The sequence below is a fragment of the Polypterus senegalus genome, chromosome 7, assembly GCF_016835505.1.
Source record: "Polypterus senegalus isolate Bchr_013 chromosome 7, ASM1683550v1, whole genome shotgun sequence".
In the NCBI taxonomy this organism is placed as follows: Eukaryota; Metazoa; Chordata; class Cladistia; order Polypteriformes; family Polypteridae; genus Polypterus; species Polypterus senegalus.
This window is the reverse complement of record NC_053160.1, coordinates 119,131,854-119,157,948: the sequence shown is the minus strand read 5'-3', so window position 1 is coordinate 119,157,948 and position 26,095 is coordinate 119,131,854. Positions and strand designations below refer to the sequence as shown.

The 26,095-nt window shown below is 37.8% G+C and overlaps 1 protein-coding gene across 2 annotated transcripts in view; it reads right to left on the bottom strand.

Annotated features, from left to right (window-relative positions):
- The window catches only part of tet2 (tet methylcytosine dioxygenase 2), a 132,066-nt gene that overhangs the window by 67,676 nt on the left and 38,295 nt on the right, over nt 1-26,095 (bottom strand). For both annotated transcript variants that reach the window (XM_039759189.1, XM_039759190.1), the window contains exon 2: nt 3,177-6,354. In XM_039759189.1, coding sequence (XP_039615123.1) covers nt 3,177-6,309 — 3,133 coding nt within the window. In that variant the 5' untranslated portion in view covers nt 6,310-6,354. The remainder of the gene's footprint in view (nt 1-3,176; nt 6,355-26,095) is intronic.

The following is a 26,095-nucleotide window of genomic DNA, read 5'->3' as shown; positions in this document are numbered from 1 at the left end:
TCGCATGAACATGACATAATTCCTGGACCTACCCCTTCTGCCTCACCAACTTCATAACCAGTAGACTTGCATCTGTAAAGATGTTTTACATGCAAATGTTAATTCGTCTTTGTTGTTTTTTGTGCTACAATATACAGAGTTTGCCTTTACGTGTGTTTTTCTAGGTTTTTTTTTTTTTGTCACCCATGGAATTCAGTTTTACTATTTGATATTTTAGTATAAAGCTTCCTGAAATAGTTGCATTATACCAAAACAGCAGTTTATCTTTATTATGGGCACTGACATTTTTGGGCATTTGCTACTCAGGGTTGTGGAAAATGTGATGCCATCATCCTGAATATATATACAGGTTACCACATGCACTTCTGTGTCATCTGAGAACAGAGTAACTAAATAGTGAACAAATCTTTGGTGTGTTTTCTGGTGTAAAAGACTTCTTCTGATGTCATTCAGATTTCAGTTTTTGGTTAGTGCTTTGGATTGATGAAAGATCGGTTAGATTTCTGGCTAACAAAATTGGCTTGTACTTTGACTACATCACATCTCCTGGTCCTCTCACTAAGTGATATTTACTGTCTCTTTTGAGCCAGTACAGTCAGAGTTATATTGCAGAATGGCAACTTTTGTTTTGAGGCAGAATTGTGAATATATGTACATACATGCAAATTGGTCATTAATACTTTCCACATATCAATTTACAAACCAGGTTATCCAGTCCAGAGTAATGTGAAGCTGATGGCTATCTCAGCCAGCAGCACTGGGTGCGATGCAAGAAGCAAATCTGGACAGGACACTGGTCCTCTACAGGCTACACTCTCTTTCATACGAAGCCAGTTTAGAGTTATTAATTAACCTATCCTTCGTGGCTTTTAATTGTTGCAGTAAAACCCATGGCAGAACATGCAGACTGCACCCACGGCCATTCAGTACCACAGATTTCCACATCCTCACGTGTATTCTTCTCTCTAATAACACTGGTTGAATATAAAATATAAAAATATTAAAAAATAACTTAAAACCAGTTAACAGATGATTTTTGTTTTAATAAAAAAATCTGCCACATTTCACAGGTGTGTCAATGAAGTATTGAGAAAACTGCCAAAAGTCTTTACCAGTGAATGAATATCTACATAAAAAAGTACAGTGCGGTTGTTTCTTGCTTAATGTTAATATGGATGGACATCTAGTTTTCTCTCTGAAATTCGATTTAGTTTGGCCGGTAATGTTAAAGAAACATGTCAGAACAAACTAGAGGTATCTTAGGTGTCCCTTGGACCTTAAAACCTTTTGAAATTTGTCACAACTGAAACGGTTCAGCTCCTTTCCATCTGAATCTAACATATGTGAAATCCTGCTCCATATTTTTCTTATTTCCATGTTTTTTTACTGTGCTATATTGACCGATTTAGATTACCCGTTGCATAGCTGCATTTTATCAATATGTTTTGAACAATTGGCAGTCATAAATAACATAAAAATAATGGCATTACAAATGAATTTTTAATATGTAAACTCGGTATTTTTTATAATGTATAGCTTTTGGTTCATATTCAAAGCAATAAGAGGTTTAATGATAATTATAGACAATTGGTCATCCTGCATTTGGCCCAAGATCTCAATTCTGACTGCTCATTCCTACCTGAATGACAGGGGAAAAGTCCTTTTATGTGACACCTCGTGCTTTCCTTGGGACCCCAGTCCCAATGAACACCCCCATTTCAAGATTCAATGTTGCCAACAAATTGACTGTGGATGTTCCTCTTATTTTTATGTTAGAGAGTGAAAGCGACTATGATTTTAGCGCCAGGCCATGATATGGTTTATTTAACAATTTGTTTTGAAAATGTAGGGGATGAAATGTACTCATTAAAAAAGTTACCAGTGACACTCCCCTATGGACTCTGTGAAACTGAAATATAGTGTTAACAGACAATTTTACAATGGTAGGTGTGTGAATGGTTATGGTTAGTTTTTTTCTGGATATTGTCTCATGCTGTTGTTTTACTGTACAGTTGCCTTTACCCACCAATTGAAATAGATGAGTGCAGCTAAGAGTTGGAGAAAACATAAAAAAACATAAAAATATGACTTTATTTGATGAAATAGTATTTTCACTCAGAAATGCTAAATTGATCCAGTATATATTTCACCAGATTTTGGACCACTTCATCAGAGGTGTAGTGTCATATGTTAACATCCTGGTCCTTTCACTATCTGTGTGGAAATTCGCACATCTCCTTGTTTTTTTGGGCTGTTTGTCTCCAGGAACTCCAGGTCTTCTACTTATTCCAAAGCTGTAGGGGTTACATTATCTCATAACTCTAAAATAGTCTTATAGGAGACTGTTGGCTATTCCTGCTTTGTGCCTGATACTGTCAAAGTCAGATCCAGCACTATATAACAGAGTAAGTGACTGTGGAAAGTAAATAAATGAATGAAGGAATGAATGAATGAGTACATGTGTGTTGTGTAGAGGAAAATGATAGATAAGAGTATGTATGGCAGAGTTAAATTCTGTCAAAGTGTAGACCTGCATTGTATTTCTCGTCAACAGAAACAGGTGTATGCAAGTAGCTTAGTGATCTTCAGCATGGAAGAATTTGATTGTGACAGCATATGCAGGAATGACAAAGTCTGCCACATGAAGAGACTTTAAATGAGCCATTTGCTTAATAGCACTATTAACTTTTTTGACATTATTGATGTACTCAAAGGCATCTGTAAAAACCAAGAGGAAGAGCAATTAAGACCATTTTCTGGCACAAAGGGCCATGGGAATCTGGAGTAAACTACCAAGTTATACAGTTGAAGCAGAAGCACTGAAAACTTTAAAAAGTATTTGGAAGAGGTAATGGGATTTAGCTGTTTGCTCACCAAATGAGCTTGAAGAACTGAAAGTATCATTTTGTTTGACTAGCCTGTTATACTGTTATAGGCTAATGCTGCAAACTACAGGATGTACCCATTTAAATTATCATCTTGAAATGCATGTTGGCAGTTGGTGTTTCATTGTTACCTGATTAAGTATTCATATGTACAATTTTACATATTTTGCTGGGAAAACCTTAGGAGAACATATTTAGACCCTACAATGTGTAGTTTTTCTCTACAGAAAATTTCATTTCATTATATATAATTAGAGACCAAATCTTCAGTAATAAATATAATTTACTTACCAACACAATGGCAGGATGGGAATTCATATTGAGTTTTGATTGGTGTATCCAATAAGTTCTTTATTGGAGTATCCAGCAGCTTTAGGGGAGACTCTAAAAAAACATTAAGGTTATGACCACTTTTCTTTGTTGGAGTAATCTCAGAACTGGCTCGTTTCTGGGTTGAGGCTCTAACATCTTCAGTTGCCAAGTTAGTGTTAGTTGACAGAATAGTTATAGGGCCACAGTTTTCTATTTTTACCTGTTTTGGTGACTTTGTGGTCATTGGCTTTTTATCAAATAATGGAGAAACGTGATATTGTTTAAGTTGTTGTTCCATTGTGGCAATAATACTCTTCTGTTGTATCTGCTGAGCACAATGAGATTGTGGAAACTCTTGCTTAATCTTATTTTTCATGGATGAATTTCCTAGAACTCTATCTTGTGATGTCACTGAACGTTCACACTGGGGGCTTTGTTCAACCTTAATAGACTGAAGAATGCGTTGAAAGTCTCCTGAATTCTGCTGGAAAGCCTGCTCTTGCCTTTGCAACAAGTGCCAACGCAGTGCAGCATGCCGAGCCGAACTTTGCAGCTGTCCTTGTGGAAATTTTGCACAAGACTCACGCAATTCTGACTTGGGATAGACTTCCAAAATTCCATGCTCTTTTGAAGAATGATAGCTTAGTGCACTCTGTCCTGGTGTAGGCTTGAGTGCTTCCTGTGAAGGAGAGGAATGGCTGGCCATTTTTCCAGGCTGAATGTTACACCTCTGAATTTGTTGTGACTCTGCATATTGCTTTGAGGTTCCAGGGTGTGGAGAATACCTGGATTGCTGTCCATCCTGCATTTTATTGAACTGGTAATGCTCCTCTTTTATAGCACCATTGATATTTCCATATGATTGCACCAAGTTCTTTTGGCAGGCCTGTTTGCCCATAGGCATTCCTGATTGCTGATATTGATTTGCAGGTAAATTTGTATCAGGTGCATTAGCTAATAGGTTATGATGTGGTTCCTTGGAGAATTTCAATTTGTTGTATGCTTCTAGTAGTTGGTAGTCATATTGCTGATGAGCAAGATGTTGTACCTGGGAAGCTTTCTTGTCTTTTGCATCCTGAGAGAAATATTGCTGTGTCTGTTGAATATTTTGATTATGTGGCTGCTCATGCAAAAACTGTGAAGGTAACAGATGTTGTATGCCTTGTACTTCTTCACTTAAGTGCTCCTGTTGAGGTTGGAACGAATTCTGTTTTTGCGGCTGAGGATGAAAATACTGCTGGCATGTACTTAGCTGAGTCTGTGATTCTAATAAAGTTGACAGTGAGTGGTTTACATTCTCTTTGTGCCATTTAGCCGCATCAGTCAGTGAAGCTTGCTGGATTGCCTTGTCTTGCTGCTGAATGCCTACAGGACTAAATGCCTGCATGTGACATGCCTCTTCAACTTTTGGATTTTGCAAATGACTTTGATCCTGACTGTGTGCTTGTTTTGGATGATGTAACTGAGAGTTTACATTTTCCCAGACTTGGTGAAGACTCTCATGAGACTGAGGCTGAGATGAGTTGAGTGTGATCCATTCTATCTGAGAATAGGAGTGTGGCTGTTGTAGTATTCCATCTGTTTCTTCTTTGCATACAATTTCATTTCCTAATTCCCTTCCTTGCTTTTGGGAGGTCATTAGGCCCTGAAGTGCTTTATCTCCATGCTCATGCTGACCAAATTCCAAGGATTCTGGTTCTTTTATGGATAACTGTGAAAGAGGTAGATGGTTCTGCAATGGTGGAGGCACAGATGACTCTAACTCAGCTCTGCGTTTAGGTGTATTTTGGTCTTCCCTTGTTTTATGCTCTGGTAATCTGTCCTGTAGATCTGAAGAAGACGAAGCAGCTGTGGATTCATCCATTTGCATGCTCTCCTCTATGGGTTTCTCAGTTCCGTCTTCACAAACCGTGAAAGTTGTCTCATCTTGAGTACATGGGTTGCTAGAGTTTAAACCTGGAAAAGTCCCCTTATCGAGAAGCATATTTGGCTTCGTCAAATGATCATTATTCAAACATTCAGTTTGAATTTTCACATTACCCTCTGATTCTGGTGATAAGATATTTTGAGGGATCTGTGCCTCAGTATTGTCCACATTCTGCTTATGAAGTGGTGTGGATTGGGCAGTATATGACTTGTGTCCATGTGACAGCTGAGACACTACTTGGAAAGCATTCATGCTACTGTTACCAATTGGTGTATTACATACACGGGGGGATTGGACATCTGAAGATACCGTTTCTGGCACTTGTGGCTGCGTAGAAACTGAGGTTTGAGGTAAAATGTCCATCTGTGATGTACAAGGTGAATGCTTGGCCTCGCATTGCAAATCCGCTGGACTTTTGCCCAAATGTTCTTGAGATATACATTTTTGCAATTCAGGGGAAACATGTTGTGGAAAATACTGAGACAGTGTTTTTTCCAGCAAATCATCATGTACATCCTTGATGGAAGAAGAATAAGTGTAAGAAGTAGTTGTAGAAGAAGAAGAAAAAGAAGAAGAAAAAACTGTAGCACCGTTGGTTTCTGGCACCTGGTTGTTTCTGGAGAAAACATTACCGTTGTAACAGTGAAATTGTTTTTCCAGTGTGTGATCATTCTGATGATTCTGAAGGTGGTCAGGGCACTCCAGACCATCACAGTGACAATCCAAAAATTTTGTGAGATCTGGTAAAGTGTTTTGCTTAGGTTCCATCTCTGCAACTTTCGTCTCATTCCACGTCTCTGTCATTTTGTTTTCTTCAATCTTAAGATCAAAGTCCACTTTTAACTTTTTAGACTGATGATATCCCAGTAAGGAAGAGTCACTAGAAAAGCGCTTATTCCCACCATTTTCTAAACATTGGGGATTTTCCAATTGATTCTGCATTTCCATAGGACTCAAACAGCTTTCCTGATGTCTCTTCATTTGACCCGTGTCTTGGTTACTTTTATATTGGAGCCATGTGTACTCTCCATTGATTCGATGGAGTTGTTGGTGGGGGTCAGGTGACTGATTTCCATTTTGCAATTTGGGGGTGAATTTTTCGGTTTGGTGTACTTTACTGGGATTCCCTACCAATAGCGGACTCAGTCTATTGTCTGCCACATGATTGGCCTGTTCCTGTTCCATCTGTCTTGTCCTGGACACATCCACAAGGCTGCCCTCTGACCGTACCTAAAAGACAAAGGGGGATAAGTTATAACTGAGAATATTGTTCCATAAATGTAAATTTGATTATTTTTTCATTAATTAGGCACAATATTTTCCATTTTTAAGTTACTATATTAAGAGTGTTTTATCATATTTTCAAGAGGTTGACAATTCTGATGCTCTTAAGGGAACTAATTTAAAGAGGAGTGGTTTTCACTGGAATGCTGTGTTCGCTGCCATTACAGTACAGTTTTGTTTAATTTACTATTAAATAAATATTCAATATAGTTGATAGTCAGTAAATATCAATGGATCCCCAATTCAATACCTCATTTCTGGCAGACGAGAAAAAGAAGAAAATATGCAAAGTGATGTAACCACTATCAAAACAAAATTGAAACAATAAACTAATGCGTAAGTTGAAGACGAGTTTGCTGATTCTCCAATGTTTTTCAATGAAAGATCTTGACATTTCAAAACTTTGTAGAATGCAATCTGTTCGGTTTGTGGGGGTCAGAGTTGTTTCATGTGGACAGACGGACATGGCTACTGCAATAGGTGCTTTTCTATTTATATGTAAATGCACCTAAAATGGCATATTGGAAACAATGTAGCATTGTCACCCACAAGGGGGAGTATGGAAGATTTTTCGGGGGTTAATAACAAAAAGAACTATATAAATCAAGCACAATTACAACATGAAACTACTAGTTATCAAATGTTCTATATTCTATGTAGACTATGATGTACATTTTTATCCTACTGATTTGTTGATCACCTTAATACAGTAGAGTAAGATAGAATTTGATTTTGATTGATAATGGAAAATATTTTTTTGGCCTGTGTGAAACAGGAAAAGGAAACAAGTGCTGTTTAATGCTGTCCTTTAAAAAAATGTCAGCTTCAATAATGTTTAATACTCAAAGATTAGAAATCTGAATTTTTCACAGCTCCTTTCATATATGGCTCTACTAGCGTCTCTTTTACAATTGTGGGTTAATGTACCACTTTTATGTAGCTTGTGTGAATGTAGTATTTGAACTAAAAGCTGTGGTTTCAGAGTTTTCTGCACATACAATTACTTAGAAATATGTTCTTTGTGATCAAATCTTCATTTAGAAAATTAAAAGTAGAACCTTTGCAAGAAAGCAATGTCAAAGACACAGAATTGTATATACGTAAATATGAAAAGAAATATGCTGGAAGAAAACAGAAAAAAGGAGCAAGTTTTTGGTACATCAGATCCCTTAAAACAACTATGCTACAGTGTGAAAAACCCATATTCAACTGTTTACCTAAATAAACAGATGTGAGGCACCAAAAAGGCTCCTATTATCTTAATTATTTACTAATGAAAATGTTAAAGTTACAGACAAAAAAATAAAATGCTTAATCCATTTTTGATAATCAATACATCAATTGCAGCTCTTCAGGCTTGCCTCTTAATACCTTTGGCTTGTGGAGTGGAAAAAAAAACAAACACAGTAACTTAAGCAGTCATCATTGGTGACGGCTCTTTATCTCTGTCAGACCCAGATGAGAACAAGAGTGATACCCAGAATTACTTTGTCATTCTCTGAAAGGGTCTCAACTTCCTGCTGCTTTACATTTGTATTGTTCTCTATGTTACTGGAATTGCATATTACTTGTTTTTAATGGATTTTTATACTATCAAACACAATTTCTATTTTTATAACAATTCTTATTCACCCACAATGTGAAACTGGCAAGGCTAAAGCATCAGTCCAAGAAATTTTTACTCTGTCATCAAGCCAAGAACATGACATGACATGACTATCCATCCATTCATCCCCTGAACAAACTAAAGATGTTCAAAGATATGCAGGTTAGGTTAACTGGTAAATACAATTTTGCCCCTCTGTGGATGTTTGTGTGAGGGGGTCCTACAATGGACTGGTGTGCTATCCCAAGCTGTTTCTCACCAGTGCTTCACTTTTGAGTTTTTTACTATTATCTGCTAAGTACTAATCCAGGTTTTTATTTTAAACACCTCTTAACATTTATAGTAATAAAAAATTTTTGAGATTTCACCAAATGTTGTCATAGAGCATTTGTGTGTTTCACTATGTCAGGTTCCATGGAGGAGAACAAGTGTTTGACAATTTGTGGGGAAGGAGAGAAGACAGCATTGGACAAGGTTTGGAGCAAGCAACATTCATCTTATTTTACGCCCATTCTCTCATTCTAAGACATGACTAGTTGCTAAGCTCACTAGCTAAAACTTTGCAGAAATTCCAAGAAGGCAAACAAAATTTTGAATTTTTAATTACAGTTAAAATGTTAATGGTTAAATTTTGAAAACTGGAACATTAAACGTCTCAGTCATGAACTCAGCTGGAAAAAAGTGATGTTACATCTCAGCTCTTTGAGGTTAGATAATAGCATTTTGTTCAGGAGATCCATTTAAATAATAACCATCAGACTATTGTAGGGTTTTTTATAGGATCTCTGTCTCCAGTGAATAGTAAGATTCAACTAAATCACTTTACCTGCTCCTTATGTCAAACAGTTCATATATTTGGAAGTTATAGTTACAAAAGGCAATTATTTAAACAAATGACCTTTTCCCAGTCTCATCGAAAGCATACCACAGTGTTTTAATTATAATTTAATAATCAGACTGACTCATATTTGCTGCTGGAAGTAACACTGTCAAAGTGAATATCCTTCCAAAGTTCCTGTGTCTTTATCAGAGTATCCCTATACTGTATATTAGCAAATCATATTAAAAAATATATACAATTGTTACTTGGTTCATTTAGAAAAAACGTGTATAAAAGGGGCAAATACTAAAGTAGAAAGAGCATAGTACAAATTATTTTTCATTTTATAATTTGGTTGTAAATATATGTACTTTAGGACAAAAGAAAGAAGCAGAAAGTGTGGAATAGCTGTGGAAAGGAAATCCTGTCCAGATGTTTCACTCTGTGCATTGTGCTGTGCTCTTGTACTTGCTAATGAATGCCAATTCACCAATCACCCCATAATAATAGATGATGCAAACATAATGAACATGGTATTATCAATTGCTCAGGTGCACAATAATAATTTGATGCAGCAGTTCCCAAGCTACATTCAGTATCTGTAGCTGAAACAATCCAGTGATGATGAACATTGAGGCAGCATTTACAAATCAACTCATTTCCAAGAGTGCACCCCAAATGATCTAAGTTACGAACAGGAATGGAATATTTTAATTAGAATCTCACATAATAAATGGAAATCAGCTTTGAAACACTCTTCATCAATTTGCACAAAGCATGGTGTGATTCATTTAAAAAGTGTTCATCGCATGTATCAATCTCAATTAAGATTATCCAGATTACATTCAAGACAAGATCCAGTTTGCGAATGATGCTATCAAGCGTCTGATAACATCCCCCTATCTACTACCACCTGGCTAAAGTACTCAGCAGCTGCTTTTGTTTTTGAAAAGGATAAAGGATTCTGCCACTTTAATAATCCCTAGAGCTTCAGCTCTTCCTGGACTTTTCATTATATGCAGACTGTAATTAATAACTGCATCATGTTTAAGAACTCTACAGTGTCCAAGTGGTCTGGATGATCTTTTGCATTGGAAACTCCAGATGTTAATTTTCTCCAGTTTGAGTTTTTCTTATCCTCTCCTCCCTGGATCTGTAATCATGGCATATGTTTTCAAATCAGACATCGACTTTTGTCATTATAACCTTTTAAGAATTCAATCATAATTTAATTTAAGTTAACCATCGTTGGGGATTATCAGATTTCACCATCTGTTTGTTTTTGTAATTGTTATAGTTATTTTATGATTTGCAAAGCACTTAGAGCTACACTTTTCATTTTATAATGTGCTATATAAATTAATGTTATTGTAATTGCCAAGGGTTTCTGGGTGGATCGCATCCGGCCACTGCAGAGTTGCTTAACTACTATTGTGTGATCATCAGGAGCTGTGCCCCTAAAGTGGAAGACTGGTGTGGTACTCCACATTTTTAACCAACTATCGGGTGATCACTCTTCTCAGCCTCCCATGGAAAAGCTTATGCCAGGGTAGAAAAAAGGAGACTATACCCAGTCATGTAATCTCAGATCCAGGAAGTGCAATGTGAATTCCATCATGGCCGTGAAACAGTGGACCAGCTCTTTATCCTCGTGAGGATCTTGGAGGGGGCATGGGAGTACGCCCAATTGGTCTACATGTGTTTTGTGGACCAAGTGAAAGCATATGACCATATATTAAGAGGGATTCTGCTATGGATGTTTTGTAAGAGTTTAAGGTTTTGGGCCCTCAATAAGGGCCATCCAGTCTCTGTGTAATCACAGGGAGAGCTGTGTCCGCATATTTGGAAAAACATCAGCACCATTCCCATTTGGTATGTGACTCTGTTAGGACTGTGCTTTGTCTCCTGTCCTGTTTGTGGTTTTCATCAAGGTACAGATGGAGAGGGGATGGGTGTCGAGTTCAGAACTGTTAAAACTGTGTCACAGCTTTTTGCAGATGGTATGTTCCTGTTGTCTTCATCGAGCTATAAACTCCAGTGCGCATTGGGATAGTTTGCAACAGATTGTAAAGTTGTATTGATGAGGATCAGCACTTCCAAATCTGAGGCCATGGTATTCAGTAGGAAAAAGTTGAACTGTCCTTGCCCAATGGTAGGTGAGTTGCTGCCTCAAGTGGAAGAATTTAAGTACCTCAGGATCTTGTTAATGAGTGAGTGGAAAAGGGGTGGTGAGATCAACAGACGGATACCTTAATGCAGTCACTATAACGTAAATAGTGGTGAAGAAGGAACTGAGTCAGAAGGTGAAGCTCTTGATTTGCCAGTTGATCTATGTCCCTATCCTCACCTATGGCCATGAGGTTTGGGTAATGACTGAAAGAATGAGATCATGTATACAGATGGCCAAAATAAGCTTTCTCTGCAGGGTTTCTGGGCTATCTCCTTGATATAGAGTGAGAAGCATCCAGGAGAGGCTAGGAGCAGAGCCTCTGTCCCTCCGCAACAAGAGGAGCCGTCTGAGGTGGTTCAGGAATCTAATACAAATGACTCCCGGATGCCTCCCTGTGGAGGTTTTGCAGGCACAACCAAGAGGGGAGAGACCCTAGGGAAGACCCAGGCCTCACTGGGAGGATTATATTTCCTAGATGGCTTGGGAACACTTTGGGAACTCAGAGTAGGAGTTGGCTAGTATGGCAGGGGAAAGGGACGTTTTGGCCTCACTGCCAAGACTGTTGCCCCCACAACCTAGTCTTGAATAAGCAGTGGAAAATACAATAAATGAATGAACGTAATTGCATAGATTATATGCTTTGGTAATGCCCTAAATGAAAATCATGTTGGAAAACATATTGTAAAGTAAATGTTTTGATAGTTTTAGATGTAAAATGACTTTGATTTGTCTGACAGAAACACCAGCTGGGACCACATCCTGCCACTAAAAACTTGGAATATTTCACTCTACGTTATAGTATTTTCACATTACACTCTTAAAATAATAAGGGTTCTATAATGGCACTTTATAGTTCTTTACTGGGTTGTGTGGTTCTTCACAGAAGTAGTGCTTGACAAGGCATCATTTCATTCTGAAAAGTGTTCTTTACATAGGATGTTGGCTCTTTGTGCTTTGAAAAAAAAAACTTTCTAATATGGAGAAAATTTGAAATCTTTAATTTTTGGTAGGCTACCTGGCAGATTAAGAAAATCTGGATTTAGCCTGTGTGATTGTGTGCAGTAGGAGTTCTTTTAAAATCCCGATCCACTGGTATTTCGCAAATCTGTTACCATCTATCAATGGATATTTAGTATATGGAGGCTGTTGTGGATCAAATAAATAAAGTTTCTTTCTAGAATCTTGATGTGGATGAGTCTTTTGGGAACCGGAAATGGTTCTGCTATGACATCACCCTGTAGAACAACTCTGGCACCTTTATTTATAAGATTGTGCCTGTTCCATAATTAATTTTAGTTACAATTAGGGAAGATCACATTTTCTTTTGGAGTAACTGTGCACTTTATAGCGGACGAGGTGGAGTAGTGGCTGTGAGGCTAGGGATCTGTACCAGCAATCAGAAGGCTGCCAGTTAGAATCCTGTAAATGCCAGAAGTGATTCCACTCCTTTGGGCCCCTGATTGAGCAAAGCCCTTAACCTACAATTGCTCTGTCCTGAGTATGACGTTAACCGGCATCCAGTCCTGCAAGCAGATTCTCCAACTTACAGGGAAAACTTGGGCGTCGGTGGCAGGATTGGCACTCCAGACATTTAAAAAGAAACTCACACTGTTCCATTCCATTTAAACTATTGTGGTGCTGAGGTGTGACCTGTTGCACAGCTGCACTTGGGTCCTAATTTGGGGTCCTGAGATGGTTTGTTATGTGCTGGATGTTCCCAGCCTCCCTCTTTCTCTGCGTGTAGGAAGGACTGCTGCATATTGGGCTTTTTCAAATTTAGGTAGAGAATGTGTGTTGATATTGATTCAATACGATGCAACTTGATGTACAACATAAACAGATGAATGTAGTTTTGATTGAAATCTACTTTTTTGGCATTGTAATTCAAATGTCAAAAGTATATAATTTTTTAAAAAATATACACAGATATACACAGTAAGCAGATACTGTGATTTGAAATTTTAACATTTTAATTTCCTTTTATTAATTATAAATAGTGGAAAAATAAGAACACTAAAAATAGAAATAAATCACTTATTTTTTAATGTAAAAATGAAATCAGTTAAATATATTTCACCTTGAAAGCAAAAAAAAATGCCACCTTCTTTAAGTGTATTTTTCCATACCACTTCTTTTATTGAATGCTCTTCCTGTGCTATCACTTTTTGCCATATTTCACTTAACATTTTTTTGAAACAAATAGGTTTTTCCCTTCCTGTGTTACAAAATGCATAAGAGGCTTCTCTATCAGGTCCACGCCTCCCTCTTGCCTGCTTCTTCATTATTTACTCTCAGCATTACCAGGATGCCTTTCCATCAAGCTAATCCACAGAGAAAATGGCTGTCTCTAGAAATGCCCTTGAGAACTGGTGTCTTCTATCAGCAGGGACACATAAATGCCAATCACTGCTATTTAATGGTGTGACCTGATTTGACTGTGTGACTGCTGTGTCTAACGAACACAGAAACAGCTTTGGTTCTGCAGACCTGTGACATTTACTATTGACGTTTCAATGAGAGCTTCCCTAAAATAGAAATGTAATAATTATGCACAATTAATTTTAAAATGCCTGAACTGAATAATGCTTAAAAGTGAATTTTAATTAAAGGAAATGTACAATAATTTGCAAGCTAATTACATGCATAACCAAAAGGAGCTAACATTTACTGTTTACAGTATTAAGTATGCTTGAAGCAGGCTAGTGCTGTGGCTCGTGTTTTGTTCAATGGATGCACAATCAATTCCCAGCTTGATCAATGCCTGAGTGGTGTCTTTATGTTCTCCTTGTCCATCTGTGTGTTTTCTCTTAATAACCTGATTTCCTCTCTCATCCCACAGATCCACATATTGGGAGCTGGTATGTTAGTAAGTCTGCCTTTACCATGGAATGGCATTTCATCCAGGGCTGATTTCTATAATGGCATGGCATCCACTTAAAGCTTGTTTTTTGTCTTGCTGCTGGCTAGTTGAGACGGAGACCTTGATAAAGAAGAATTAGGAAATGAGTGAATGGTTGCTTTTAAGCTTATAATAAAGTGTTTGAAATGGAGAAACATCTGTGTTATCTAGTTTAGATGTATGTTTTGCATTTTGGCATCATTTGTGCTGGTGTATCTGGAAATTTGTGCAAGACAATTTGTGCAGATCATTACGGAGAAACTTTCAAAAGTAGATTTACAGGAAAGAGCTACGACATGCTTATAATAAACCTAAAATGATCCCTGTGTTTCAAAAGCTGGAAATCTTCCACAGTTTCAGTTAACTCAAATACACAGAAAGCATCATTTGCACAGAAAGCATTGACTTTTCCTGGTGTCCATAATTATGAATGCTTGTCACATCTCCAGCATCTGTGAAACAATTACTGTGCACAGGCCAAACTCCGCAGTCTAATCCATCATAATTATGACCTGCCTCTTTGCAGATGCTCCGAAGAGTGGTTTAAAAATAGCAGATACCAGTAAAACACAATGACATGTCACATGTGCAGAAATCAGCTCTGGCTTCATTCACAAACATTTTGCTTGCAAAGTGGATCTGGTTTTATATTTTCATGATTAGCTTAACAAGCAAAGACCTCATTGTGCTCTTTGTGCTCGTATTTGCATGCAGTAGGAAATACACCCTCATATTCTCTTCAAACAGAACATTCATATTAGATAAGCCAAACCTTTTATACATGATATATACACTCACCTAAAGGATTATTAGGAACACCTGTTCAATTTTTCATTAATGCAAATATCTAATCAACCAATCACATGGCAGTTGCTTCAATGCATTTAGGGGTGTGGTCCTGGTCAAGACAATCTCCTGAACTCCAAACTGAATGTCAGAATGAGAAAGAAAGGGGATTTAAACAATTTTGAGCGTGGCATGGTTGTTGGTACCAGACGGGCCGGTTGGAGTATTTCACAATCTGCTCAGTTACTGGGATTTTCACGCACAACCATTTCTAGGGTTTACAAAGAATGGTGTGAAAAGGGAAAAACATCCAGTATGCGGCAGTCCTGTGGCTTAAAATGCCTTGTTGATGCTAGAGGTCAGAGGAGAATGGGCCGACTGATTCAAGCTGATAGAAGAGCAACTTTGACTGAAATAACCACTCGTTACAACCGAGGTATGCAGCAAAGCATTTGTGAAGCCACAACATGCACAACCTTGAGGTGGATGGGCTACAACAGCAGAAGACCCCACCGGGTACCACTCATCTCCACTACAAATAGGAAAATGAGGCTACAATTTGCACAAGCTCACCAAAATTGGACAGTTGAAGACTGGAAAAATGTTGCCTGGTCTGATGAGTCTCGATTTCTGTTGAGACATTCAAATGGTAGAGTCAGAATTTGGCATAAACAGAATGAGAACATGGATCCATCATGCCTTGTTACCACTGTGCAGGCTGGTGGTGGTGGTGTAATGGTGTGGGGGATCTTTTCTTGGCACACTTTAGGCCCCTTAGTGCCAATTGGGCATCGTTTAAATGCCACGGGCTACCTGAGCATTGTTTCTGACCATGTCTATCCCTTCATGACCACCATGTACCCATCCTCTGATGGCTACTTCCAGCAGGGTAATGCACCATGTCACAAAGCTCGAATCATTTCAAATTGGTTTCTTGAACATGACAATGAGTTCACTGTACTAAAATGGCCCCCACAGTCACCAGATCTCAACCCAATAGAGCATCTTTGGGATGTGGTGGAACAGGAGCTTCGTGCCCTGGATGTGCATCCCACAAATCTCCATCAACTGCAAGATACTATCCTATCAATATGGGCCAACATTTCTAAAGAATGCTTTCAGCACCTTGTTGAATCAATGCCACGTAGAATTAAGGCAGTTCTGAAGGTGAAAGGGGGTCAAACACCGTATTAGTATGGTGTTCCTAATAATCCTTTAGGTGAGTGTATATAGTCTGTACTAATGGTTTTCAAGCTAGGGAACTGTTGATCAGTGTCAAAAAAGCCAAATTAAATCCATTGTGATCCAATATTATATGATGCTAAAATGTGAAAACTTTTTTTAGGTATTGTATATTGTTACTGTAATGCCAATAAAGGGCCAAGATAAGGCAAAGCCCATCCCAGCAGTATTAGGCACAAGGCAGAAATAAACCCCAAACAGGGCTCTAGTTCATTGCATGGCTCACTCACAGGCTGCTAATTTAGTGTCCAGTAGATGAATTTTTGGGATATGGAAATAAACCAAAGTATGTGGACATAGAAGAACCTATGTAGATATTAACTGAACTAGAATTGCGCCTTTATACTTAAACTTGAGAGACTGCACTGTGGTGGTGTTTATTAGTAAAATCACAGAAGTCTCAAATAAAGGGCACATGCAAAGAAATTTTAATGAGACGGCAAGGATTTTTCTCAAAACGTTCTTAAAACCAGCTTCTCACTGCTACAATATAAAATCTGCCTAGGGGTTGCTGCATGGCTACTTTAAAGTTAAAGCTAACATGTGTAATCATCCTCCAGGTTCACAAGTTCTTTAGGTCAAAATCATGCATCAATTGTCTGTGTGGACCCCTCATTTTTGTTTAAGCTGGACACATTTCTGGTGACACTCTGCCTTGCAGCATGTAGAAGGGTAATGATGTATTGTAAAAAAACACAAAAAATGTCTTTTAGCAGCTAGAATCGAATTTAAGCTTCCAAAGTAGCTGCAAACATAAGGCCTTCTTGCTGTACATTATATGAAGACAACCCTGGCAGCCATGCAGTCTCTCTGATGTTGGAATGGATGCAGAGCTTTTCCCAAGGATGTGCATGTTGGGTTCATTAGTTTAAAATTAACAGAGTGTACTCTGGGTAGTTCCTGCATTGATTCTAGGATAAGCTTTCTCTCTCCCTGTTTCTTCTCCCTCTATACACAACATATTTATTCCACTCTCCATTTTACAATCCACAAGGTGTATTTTAAGAAGACTTTTTATGTCTAAAGATGACCATTCATGGGTGGTGCAAACATCATCTTTCTACAAGATAATACACAAGACTAGTGGTGAGAGTGTTACTATATTAATAAATAGACAAGTGCCCATGTGTCTGTGTGTCCGTTTAGTGACTATGTCTCAATTTTCCAACAGATGGTGTATCACAATCATTAGCATTGCTTTTATGAAATGGCATATAACAGAGTCACAGGGTCGACACACAACATTAATGCTGAATAAATCCAACAGAGAGTAACTGCAGGACCGACAGAAATCAGCTTATCCCATCACAATAATAAAAGTACAAACATCTGTGTGTCTGTTACATACCTTTGTACTTGATATATGCCATTTGGTATGGGATTCATAAAAGCAGTGCTAATATCCACTGCTGGGGGGCTTTTTTTGTTTTGGACATGCTCAGTGTCTAGGTATTTCAGAGGACTGGGAGTTTATGAAGTGTGGTTCAGCCTCATGTGGGGAGGCAAAATGGGGGGACGGGGGGACTGGAGTGGGGGGAGAAAGAGAGCAAGCTATCTCTAATCTATCCTTTTAATGCTTATAATTATAAGTGGCAACATAAAAGTTAGAATGACAAATGCAATGTATTTTATAACTACAAATGTCTGTGATGCGCCATGTATTGAAATGACAGATGCAATGTGTTTTATTACTACATGCATCACAAAATGACTGCCAATAGATGGTGTTCCACAAACATTAATACTGAGGTCAACGATGATTTCTTAGATTTCAACCCATCTTAGATGGGTAGCCAAGCTATTATGGTAAAGAAAGTAACATTCTGATGTGCAGTGGCTTTAATACCTGATAATACTGGACATCAAACAGCACTGCTGCACAATTTTGTCGATTTAGTTGGTAGGCAAAAACATTTGAACTTTATTTTTGTGGCTTGCTAAAAGTGTTAAATGTTGTGCTTACAGAAGTGAAAATAAGATTGTAAATAGGTGCAGAAAAATCTTTACAAGGAATAAAACTTAAACACTCTTAAAATACAGTTGATAAGCAACTATAATGCTTGTGAAAATGGAACTCTTTTTCACTGACATTTGTAAAAAAATGACTTTACATTAATTTTGTACATTTTCTGTGTGGTCACTCCACTTTTCTATACATTTCTCAAGGCCTGCTTAGAAATCTTGAAAGACTTGATGCTTTTGTTCTTCTGTGAAAGAATATGATTATAAATGTGTGTTGCAAATTGAGAATATCATCTGCTATGGTGTCACTAGGGCTCACTTCTCAATGGTTGATCAACATTTGTGTTTTCTTAATTTAAATTCTCAATCTGCAAAAAGCTGATTTCTGAGTCACTAAAAAAGAACAGAAATGAAGTTTGATAATACCATATATGTTCATTTTGATCTGTCCAAAATGCTGTGGAAAAAAGGAAGTGTTTGCATGTGCTTTGTTATTTGCATAAAGCAACATTTCCAAAATATAATGACAGAATTAACTAAACTCTATGGCAGGACTAGTAATCTCATGCTGCCAGATTCCAACAATTGATTTTTAAATTAATCAGTGTGTGATCACATGTGTTTGATTTTGACTTTATGTGTAATATTTTGTGAAAACAGTGCATTACCATCAAAACATGCATCTGTGTGGTTCAGAACATTCAAATGATTGCCATTTAAAAGAAGGTGGCATGCAGGGCAAACTATTCAAAGTTTGAGTAACAAGAAACAAAATTTGTCAAGAGACTTCACGCTCAAGCAGTCAAGTGAAAAAACAGTATCACTTTGAGAAATATATTGAATTGTATTTAGTGTTACTTGAACTTTGAGATTGGTTTAGTCCATATAATATGCTGAAAAGATTAGACAACTGAAGGTACCCAGTTCTGCTGTTGTCTTTGACTTTTCCCCATAATTAGACTTTTGAAATCTCTGCTGTTCAACAACAAAATCATTCCCTGGGACATCTTCTAACTGAACACATTAGTTATATATACATGGTGGTCCAGATCTAATTATGCAGATCCAGATCATCTTAATGACTTTGATTTATGCGGGGACGATTCCAGTTTGGCGCAAAGGCGATTCTTCATGTCGTCAGTTTGCACACTTCTCGACGGTCCAGGATGTTTCGGGTGATTTTTTATGTAATAAACTTAATAAGTTATAGCATAATGAAAATTGCATAATTAGATCTGGACCACCCTATATATTAAAGTCAATATATTTGTGTGTGTATCGCTTCCGAAAGACTGGAGCGATTTTCATGAAACTTGGTATAGATGTTTCTCATTGGTCGACTTAAATACTGTAGGGTGAAATCAACCTTAACCCACCCCTTCTGGGTAGGGTGGGGGGTGATCTTGCGGTCTTGTATGCATGTTATCATCCAGTTGACACTCAGAACGACCACCAGAGGGCGAACTGGAGGTGACTGCCAGCATTCTTTATGTTTGAGCACCACCACGCCCCTGTTACTTTTGAAATGAAGTAGAGTTGGCTGGTTCCGAGCGTCAACCGAATGATAAAGTACATACAAGACCACAAGACAAGCAGTCTTCATTGTTTCTTAATTTATTTGTATTTTTAAAGTTGTGGTTTATTCAAATTATATTTTTCTTAAACATCCATCCATCCATTTTCCAACCCACTGAATCCAAACACAGGGTCACAGGGGTCTACTGGAGCAAATCCCAGCCAACACAGGGCACAAGGCAGGAACCAATCCTGGGCAGGGTGCCAACCCACCGCAGGACACACACAAACACACACTAGGGCCAATTTAGAATTGCCAATCCACCTAACCTGCATGTCTTTGGACTGTGGGAGGAAAGCCATGCAGACACGGGGAGAACATGCAAACTCCACGCAGGGAGGACCCGGGAAGCAAACCCAGGTCTCCTAACTGTGAGGCAGCAGCGCTACCACTGCGCCACCATGCCGACCTTTCTCAAACAGTTAAAAAAAAAAAAAAACACTTTATTTTCCAACCAGACAACAGCGAGTATAGAAGTAGAAGCAGACAAAGGGCTAGTAGAAGTTAAAACTAGAAAATGGGCATTAAAAATATGATCAAAGACAAAAAATAAAACAAATTATTTGCTTATAGTTTGTACATTTTTAATAGACGGGAAAGACCGTTTTTTTATGTTGATGATGTGCTATGATAAAAACCTAGTGAATTAGTATAAAGCTTTGTATATTCATTTTCAAAACAATGTAGTCCAATAAACAGCTGAAAGACCATAAAAGCTACAGAATGTTTTTTGGTTGTAAAGATATTTACTGACAAAGAGCAAAATCTATTAACCTGTGCGTGGTATGTAAAATCAAATGAAAAGAAATGTTAGCTTTACTTAATCACCACAAGCAGCTGTTACTTGACAAGTTGGCAAATCATCCTACCAATAAGTTGTTCTTTGGTTTATTTATTTATTTACCCCTTTCAATCCATTTTGTTAAATTGCCATTTGGAATGTTCCGATTCTTACACTCGGAGTCCAGGGGTATTATAGTAACCATTCATTGATTTAAACTGCATTTTCTAGATGCAGTTAGTAATGTCCAGGAGTTTGGAAGTCCATCACATGTCACACATTAACCAAACTTAGACTTGTGAGTAGACGATCACTAGACTGCCCTAAAGAAATCCATCATGGATACCAAAACAACATACAAATTCCACTTAGGCAGTAACCACATCAAGGTCTGAATTCAGTCTCTAGAAGGTGTGAGGCTGCATTGCAGTACAATGACATCCCAATTTCAATACCTCAGCCCCCTTATTTGGGATAACTGGGTTAAAATGTATAAACTGTTTTTGATACAATCAGTTTTTAGTAATTGGCATTTACATTTAGAAAAGGTAAATATCACTACGAATCCATCTCTTAAATGGTGCCTGATCTCAAGCAAACTAATTATTTACAGTGGCTATGAACAGTAATGTGAGCTGTAGTGTTGCCAACCTGACGTTGTCATTTGGAATGTAACATAACTTTTAATAGAGTTGATAGATGTTGGAGGAAGATCAAGCATAAAGGATATTAAGAGACTGAATTGCTCCTGGCTGACCTTGAAAGATAACTACTCTTTATAGATTTGTTTTACTTTATCATCTTTTCTAAGCCCTCAGGTTATAGCTATTCTTTTTGCACTTGATTATTTTTGTAACTACACATCAACACACACACACACACACACACACACACTTTCACAAAAGCACACTCCTTGTAAATCCATAACACCACCTTTATTTTTTGCAAGGTATAGCAAAACAAAAAAATGAAAGAATGGCATTCAGCTCATTAGTTATTTAAATGTTACTTCATAAATGTATATAGTACATCGTACAGCTCCTTACGCAGCTTAATGGTATATGTGAATTAGCCCTTTCTGGATTTGCATCTTCAGTAAACTTCACCTTGGTGTGCAAGTGTGTTTTGGCATCTAAACTGTGAGAAATCTGATGTACTTTAATTGTCCTTCTGTTTGAGTAGTTTGATAATGTGAATTATCTTATCTGCTCCTGTAATGTTTTATGCTGTTGGTGTTTACAGATATTCATCCTTTCAACTATTTTATCTCTCTTCCCATAGCGTAAATGTACTGTAGGATAATGTCATATTAAGCAACTTCTAGTCGTTGGTTATGTTAGAGTTGCTGGACTGCATTTGCTGATTTACTTGAATAACCATATCAGTTTACATGATTCAAAATCACTGGGCATGTCACATTTAGCAACTGTATTTGCCAATCTTGCAGCACAGTTGTGCTTGCCCCTTTTTAAGACGCTCAAACATCCTGCATGACAGTGCCGGTGGTGTTTAAAGGGTTAACAGATCCAGCAAGTTCATCTACAGTCTTGGCCATTTATTTCCTTTTGCACATTCGGTCATGGTATATAAAACACGAGACATCAGACAGACAAGCTTCTCTTCTGTTTGTGGTATCCAAAACACTCACATTCCTTATTCTTTGTCACTGCATTACATGACTTGTACTTCCAGATGATCATTCATTCGTTGTCATCTCCCAAGCACGCAGAGCCCACCCCTTCGACTAAAGTGCAAGTCTTGGACTAGTTGGAATGAGTCGCAAGGTACAGTATGTCATATTACGTAAACGGCTTCACGGAAGTGCACCACTGGCTGCCTCTGACCTTCTAAGATTATGCAAAGGAAAGTTTCGAAAGATAATTTGTGGAAATGTCATCTCAAATATCATTTACATAAATTTAGTGAGCCAGGGAATTTGTGGCATGCTCCCTCCATATGCTCCTGACGTACCCAGTGACTCAGTCCAACCAGTCTGCAACTAGCCCCAAAAAATCAAACAAGTCATAGGGGTGAACTCTGTGTGCTTGAGAGCTGACAGCCAATGAGCACTGCTCTGAAATTACAATGCATATGATGCAGCTGTGAAGAATAAGGAACATGAGTGTTATTGACCTGATAAACAGAAGAGAGACTTGTCTTTTATTAGCCATGTCAGATTGGAAAGAAAGAAGAAAAAGGGGCAAGAATGAGGATGAAGTCACTATCCTTGACAAACTTTTGCACTCTGCCAGGTAGTACATTACTGGCTGCCAGAAAAACTTTGGAAATGTGAAACTGTAATGTAAAGTCCATTATGCAGACCTCTAATTTGACATACTCAGTAATCATGTCATTTGACATACTTAGTAACTGCAGTCATCAAGTCTGACATTCCTTCAACTCTTTAGGGTTGACTTTTTATACCACTGTTATATATCCTTTCATTCAAATGGAAGGTTACTGGGAGGCAACAACCTATCCTGGTAGAACAGACACCAGATAAAAACAAAATTAAGATGTGGTATCAGGCATTAACTGGTTATAGTATTTCATAAACTCGTACTCAGTGATTCCAGGCTAGTTTAAAACCTCTATCAGTTATCATCAACATATGTTTTTGGACTGTAGGAAGAAAATCCACAAAGAGTTTGAAAGAACTCTATGACCATTAAGCAAATCACTTTTAGTTTTATTAATTATTTACTTGGGAGACACGGATTTTAAAGTTAGGAAAGACGGGTTATGGAATGTAATTTTTTAAAAAAGCCATATATTTTTTTTCTTTTCTTTTTATTGAAGTTTCCACAGTACCACTACTTTTCACATTAACAACTGTTTTCTGTTGACTTCATCACTAAAATGACACAAAATAACACACATAATAAGCAAAAATACATTTTAGAAAGCCATATAAACTGACATACATTCCAGATTCCAGGAATCGTGTCCAAAAGGACTAGAGATCATGGCATAAAATGGTCAGTAGTTATCATACCATACCATTTTCAATGTTAGAATGTCAGAGAGAGATAGAAAAGTAAACAAGCAAAAATCAATAGGGCTGTTGGGCTTTTAAGTATGCAAGCACCGCGATAAAGCGGCCACAATGAAGGGATAAATGTGAAGGTAGTCTTTCAGCATTTTTTAGAGGAGCATCCTTATTTTCTAAGCAAACAACTACTGTGCAAACAGCCCCTCTGCTCACACCCCCTCCGTCAGGAGCAGAGAATGTCAGAGTGAGAGAGACAGAGAAAAGCAAACAATCAAAAAATCAATACGGGGTGTTAGAGCTTTTAAGTGTGCGAAGCATATCGTATATCATTGAGGAGTTTTATTTAATACGTAATACGTGCTCTGATTGGATAGCGTCCCTTGTATGAAATCAACTGGGCAAACAAACTGAAGAAGCATGTACCATAAATTAAAAGACCCATTGCCCGCAGAAATCCGCGAACCAGCGAAAAATCTGTGATATATATTTAGATATGCTTACATTTAAAATCCGCGATGGAGTGAAGCCACGAAAGTTGAAGTGCGATATAGCGAGGGATCACTGTATTCATTCTGGGTGCCAAAGTGTAGAATGTCTGATGATTGCAGATCAAGCTCTTCTTCTTCTTCATTTCACCAGACTGTAAGGTCTGATATGAAATACATTGTTTGTGATGTTGCTGACATGTCCATAAAGTCATGCTTTTCTATTAGAAAATAAGTGGTTGCTCTCTACAAGTAAAAGGAAAAGCCATTTCCAGGTAAAAGAGTATATGACTATGGTGTCTTATTCATTTGTTAGCAGATAGAAAATAATAAGATTGACAAATGGATTGCTGCTAAAATCTAATCAAGCAATATCTGGCACAAATGAGGAAACAACTCCAGGTGGGACACCAACCCATCACAGTGTACTCTCACACCCACATCCACATAGTATTTGCTTAGGGTCTGACAATTTAGAGTCAACTGTTTATCCTAACATTCAAGCTTTTGAAATGTTATAGGGAACTAATAATAAAGATAAAATGAAAATGTACACAGACAGCTGTGAGGCAGTAGCACTAGCCATCAAAAATATTATTGTTGCGTCCTTCGAATATACACACAATTATTTGCTAATGTAATGTTAAGCTATAACATTTGTAGTGATTTGTGATAATGGAATCAACTGAACATTCAGGAAAAAACAGAGGATTGAAGAATAAAAAAACAACTTTCTTTCTTTCTTAGTTACATAATTAGTGCTTGCTGGAATATATTTTTCTCCACAATTCATACCAGACATTATAGTACACATTGCTTGGTAAGTCCCAAATGTATACTGTAAAGATCTATAAAAAGCTGTCAGGACATATCTATTTGGCCAAACCAGTTAGTAGAAGTGTCTTGAGAACATCTAGCTGATTTTCTTATTCAGAAGTTACAAATGGACAAGCTTGAAGAAGATTATTGATACACAGTCTGAAGTGATGAACTTGAAGGCAGCAATAGTGGAGACAGATGCTAGAAGCTCTAGCCAAAATATTTTTAGTGCATACCTGGTCAACAACCTTTGGACCCTTTGCTGAATATAAACATTTATAGAAGGAGTTCTTCTGTACAAGATTAACAAGAATATTCCCTGCACTGAATGAGAGGTAGTGGAAGACTAGCTAGGCAGCAATGGATGAAATGAAAACCCTGTACCATGTAGAATTATGTTTTAGGTGGTCTCAAAAAGTCCTGGTGAACAATTTAATGACACATGGAGAGTAAAAAAAAAACCGTTTCATTAAAGATGCTCTTAGAAAAAGAAGAGAAATACTTACAATGGAAGGACATACTATTGCCATAGGCAAAAAAAACTGTGAGGAGCTCCTTAACGTGGTGGACATGAACACCTCAGAGGGGACAGTATGAGAGATATCTGGAGGACTTTAATCCATTTTGTTAGCTGATGTTATAGCAGTGTTTGGAAAGCTCTGAATTAAGGCTATGTCACATTCGATGACTTTTGCAGCAATTTTCAATCATAGCAATCACTTACATAATTTTAACAAATTGGGGGCAGTTGGTAACACACTCCCATGAAGCCAGTCACCTTCTGCAATGTGACATGCCCAGCAACTGAGAAAAACTTGTATGCAACTCGCTAGAATTTGCACAGAATTTGGCAACAAAGAATAAGGTAGATGCGTGTTTTGAACCTTGCAAACATAACAGAGGTTTGTCTTTCTGAAGTCTGCTAAAACAGAACGGAAAAAAGGACCCAGATTGTTGCTGTCATAGCTATTAATTCTTCATACTGCCCTAGCTCCATCAGGCAGCACAGTATTGGCAGCCAGAAAAAGCAGTGACTGTGCTGGGAGATCAGCATGTGATCGCTAAATGTGACAAAGCCAGCAATTTTCAGTTGTTTAAACATACAGGGTCCGGCAACGAGATCCATTCTGGTTGCCTGAATGTCTGATGGCTGCAAATGATTCTTCTTCACTTCACCAGACTGTGATCTCTAAAATGCACTGAAATGGATATGATGTTGCTGATAAAAAACAAGCTGGTATGTCCAAGTCATGGTTTTCTACTGAAAAAACAGGGCTGTCCTCTTGCACATTAAAAAAAGCAACTCCATGTATGAGAGTATAAGGACTATGTTGTCTTGATTGTTTGCAGGAAATAATAAGATTGACAAATGAATTGTTTAACTGGCAGCAGTTTTATGCGTATGGCACTAAACAAAGCTTTTGAATTACTAGTTAACCTTTGTCCTCACTGGCACAGAGGTCACAGATACAAGCTACATGAATGAACTTCTCTTGCTGGTTTGTGGACTTCATTCTTCATGGCAGGCAGACAATTTGGATGAAGGAAA